The sequence below is a fragment of the Orycteropus afer genome, unplaced genomic scaffold, assembly GCF_000298275.1.
Source record: "Orycteropus afer afer isolate SDZICR_OR568_19922 unplaced genomic scaffold, OryAfe1.0 scaffold00001, whole genome shotgun sequence".
NCBI lineage: Eukaryota > Metazoa > Chordata > Mammalia > Tubulidentata > Orycteropodidae > Orycteropus > Orycteropus afer.
This window is the reverse complement of record NW_006921588.1, coordinates 6,594,545-6,596,983: the sequence shown is the minus strand read 5'-3', so window position 1 is coordinate 6,596,983 and position 2,439 is coordinate 6,594,545. Positions and strand designations below refer to the sequence as shown.

The window sequence follows — 2,439 nt, the reverse complement described above, 5'->3', positions numbered from 1 at the left end:
AGGGCTGGCAGTTCAAACCCACCAGTAACTCCTCAGAAGGAAGATGGAGAAATCTACTTCCATAGTGATACTGCCTCAGAAACCCAAGGAGGGGCTGCTATGAGTCGGGTCCGACTCCATGGCACATAACAACAACAACAATACTTGTATATATCATAATATACATATATAGATATTCACATATACATTTGCAATTAGCCCACTATCAGTGATTTGAATTACTGCATTGACTTACAGTAGGTCCTGGAGGTCCAACTCTACCGGCAGAACCAGGAAATCCTGTAGCACCCTAGAAATACAATGCCATCTAAGCAATTTTAGAATAATACTAATTAGTTACATGTACTTTCCCAGAATTTATTATTCAGAGGGAGACTTAGGCGCTTAGATGCCCTTCCATGCTGTGACCAATATTTATTTTTCTTGCTATAATGCCACATGTTTTTTAAGAAAGATCCTGTATTAATTAGTAGGAAGATTGCTATTTTTCTCTGTCCACTTTTAATTTATCCTGAGCATACACAACTAGAGCTAAAATCACATTAATATTTTATAGTAGAATTATACAAATTTCACATGATTCTTTTTTTTTCTTATCTAAGTTATATATCATTTATGTTTCATATGAGGCAGCTGGTAACAAAATTGATTTTAATCCAGATATCTAAAGAGCTCTTTTCATTACAGGACAGTTGATGCATGTGAAATTTTTTGTTGTAATATCCTATTAAAATTAACTTTAAAATGCCCTTCAAAGCACTGTATGTCTATTACCAGCAGTTTTTAACTCTCTGAGTTTCAAGTCAACTTACAGGTGGACCCTGAGTTCCTCGACCACCCTTTAGTCCAGGTACACCATTAGGACCCTAAATAGAAAGAAAACAAGAGAGTGCTTCAATAATTAGAAAAATTGGTTATCACAAGCTCCAAACATTGGGCACTAGACTCAAATTATTTCTCCCCCTTCAGCCTTAAACTTACGTGAGGACCAGGGGATCCTGCCAGACCTTGTGGTCCAGGAGAACCAGCATCTCCCTTTTGTCCTGGCTCTCCAGGTTCACCTTTCACACCAGGCTGCCCATCAGGACCCTAAATGCAATTGTATAAATGAGCAATTGATTGTAAGATTCATAGGAAAATTATTTCACAGTAATTGTTAGCATATTTTTAATCATTTATTGTAAAATAGTCCTTTGTAATTAGAAGACAAATCTACCCTGATGAGATCTTTGAAGATAGCCTGAAAATATAAACGACCCCATCACATTTTTATTACAACAAGTTACAAGCCCAAATAATATAAACTCATCAATTCTTGTGCTAATGTAGGAACAAGTACATTGAAAATGAGAATAATACCTACAAAACTGTAAAATTTCCAGAATCTTTAACATACCTTCAAAACATACAACAATGATCACTAATTAAACTAAATGTTATAACAAGAGGAGTGTACATTTACAAGTTGAGGATATTTGAAAATTATACCTGGGGTCCAGCAAAACCAACAGCCCCTGTTGGGCCATTTTCACCACGAGAACCCTAAAAGAAGACAAAGATTATTGTAGCTTTCATATATTATTCTAAAGAGGGACAGTACTTAAAAATACAGTTATATAAATTTGATATGGCTTTAAATGCATAGATAGAGAGAGATACTATTTGAAGAAAACTCTCATTGGTTTCTAGATATGGGTCACAGACCAAATTCCCAAGGTCAAAAGTTTCAAAGATCTTGCCTATCTAGACTTAATAAATTGTGTAGAAATAATGCAGTGATGATTTTTAAGTTCAATTACAAGTTGAAAATCAGGAAGCTACAGATACCCTAAACAAATATGTATGGTTTAATATAAATATCAAGACAAATGATGAAATGCTTTACTGCTCAATTTTACACTAAAGAACATCAAGATACTGTTCCTTACAGGATTGCCACGGGAACCAGGAGGACCAACTAAACCTCGAGGACCAGGTTCACCCTAGAAAGAAGATTTTAGATGGTTACTATCCAAAGCAATATCAAAACATAATAAAATGTAGGAAATTGAGCATGTGTGTGGGAAAATGAGAGAAGTTAGATTCTATGATGATGTAGAACTATCACATGATATGGAAGAGAAAACTTTATGAAAGAGCAAGAATTTATGTCTCATGTTTGGGGTCTACAAAATAACAACGCTGTTAGATAAATAGAGATAGGTATTGATTTGAGTGATGAGAAGGGCAATGTACCAAATGTGAGTGACCAGTATGGTGGCATTGAGGAAGAGAAGGACATAGAGAGGTACATGGGAGGTACAGACAACAAATATGAACCCTTTTGCACATACAGTACTGCATTGTCATGAAGGCAAACATGGGTATACAGGTGGATAGATAGTTGGACAGGCTGAACTCTTAGGTATGTCTATGAAGTGAGGAGTGTATCCAAGAACA

The 2,439-nt window shown here is 35.6% G+C and overlaps 1 protein-coding gene across 1 annotated transcript in view; it reads right to left on the bottom strand.

Annotated features, from left to right (window-relative positions):
* Positions 1–2,439, bottom strand: part of COL5A2 (collagen type V alpha 2 chain) — a 220,624-nt gene that overhangs the window by 27,489 nt on the left and 190,696 nt on the right. The window contains exons 37-41 of the mRNA XM_007955761.2: positions 1,929–1,982; positions 1,489–1,542; positions 982–1,089; positions 813–866; positions 236–289 (exon numbers count right to left, since the gene is read on the bottom strand). Of these exons, the coding sequence (XP_007953952.1) occupies positions 236–289; positions 813–866; positions 982–1,089; positions 1,489–1,542; positions 1,929–1,982 (324 nt within the window). The remainder of the gene's footprint in view (positions 1–235; positions 290–812; positions 867–981; positions 1,090–1,488; positions 1,543–1,928; positions 1,983–2,439) is intronic.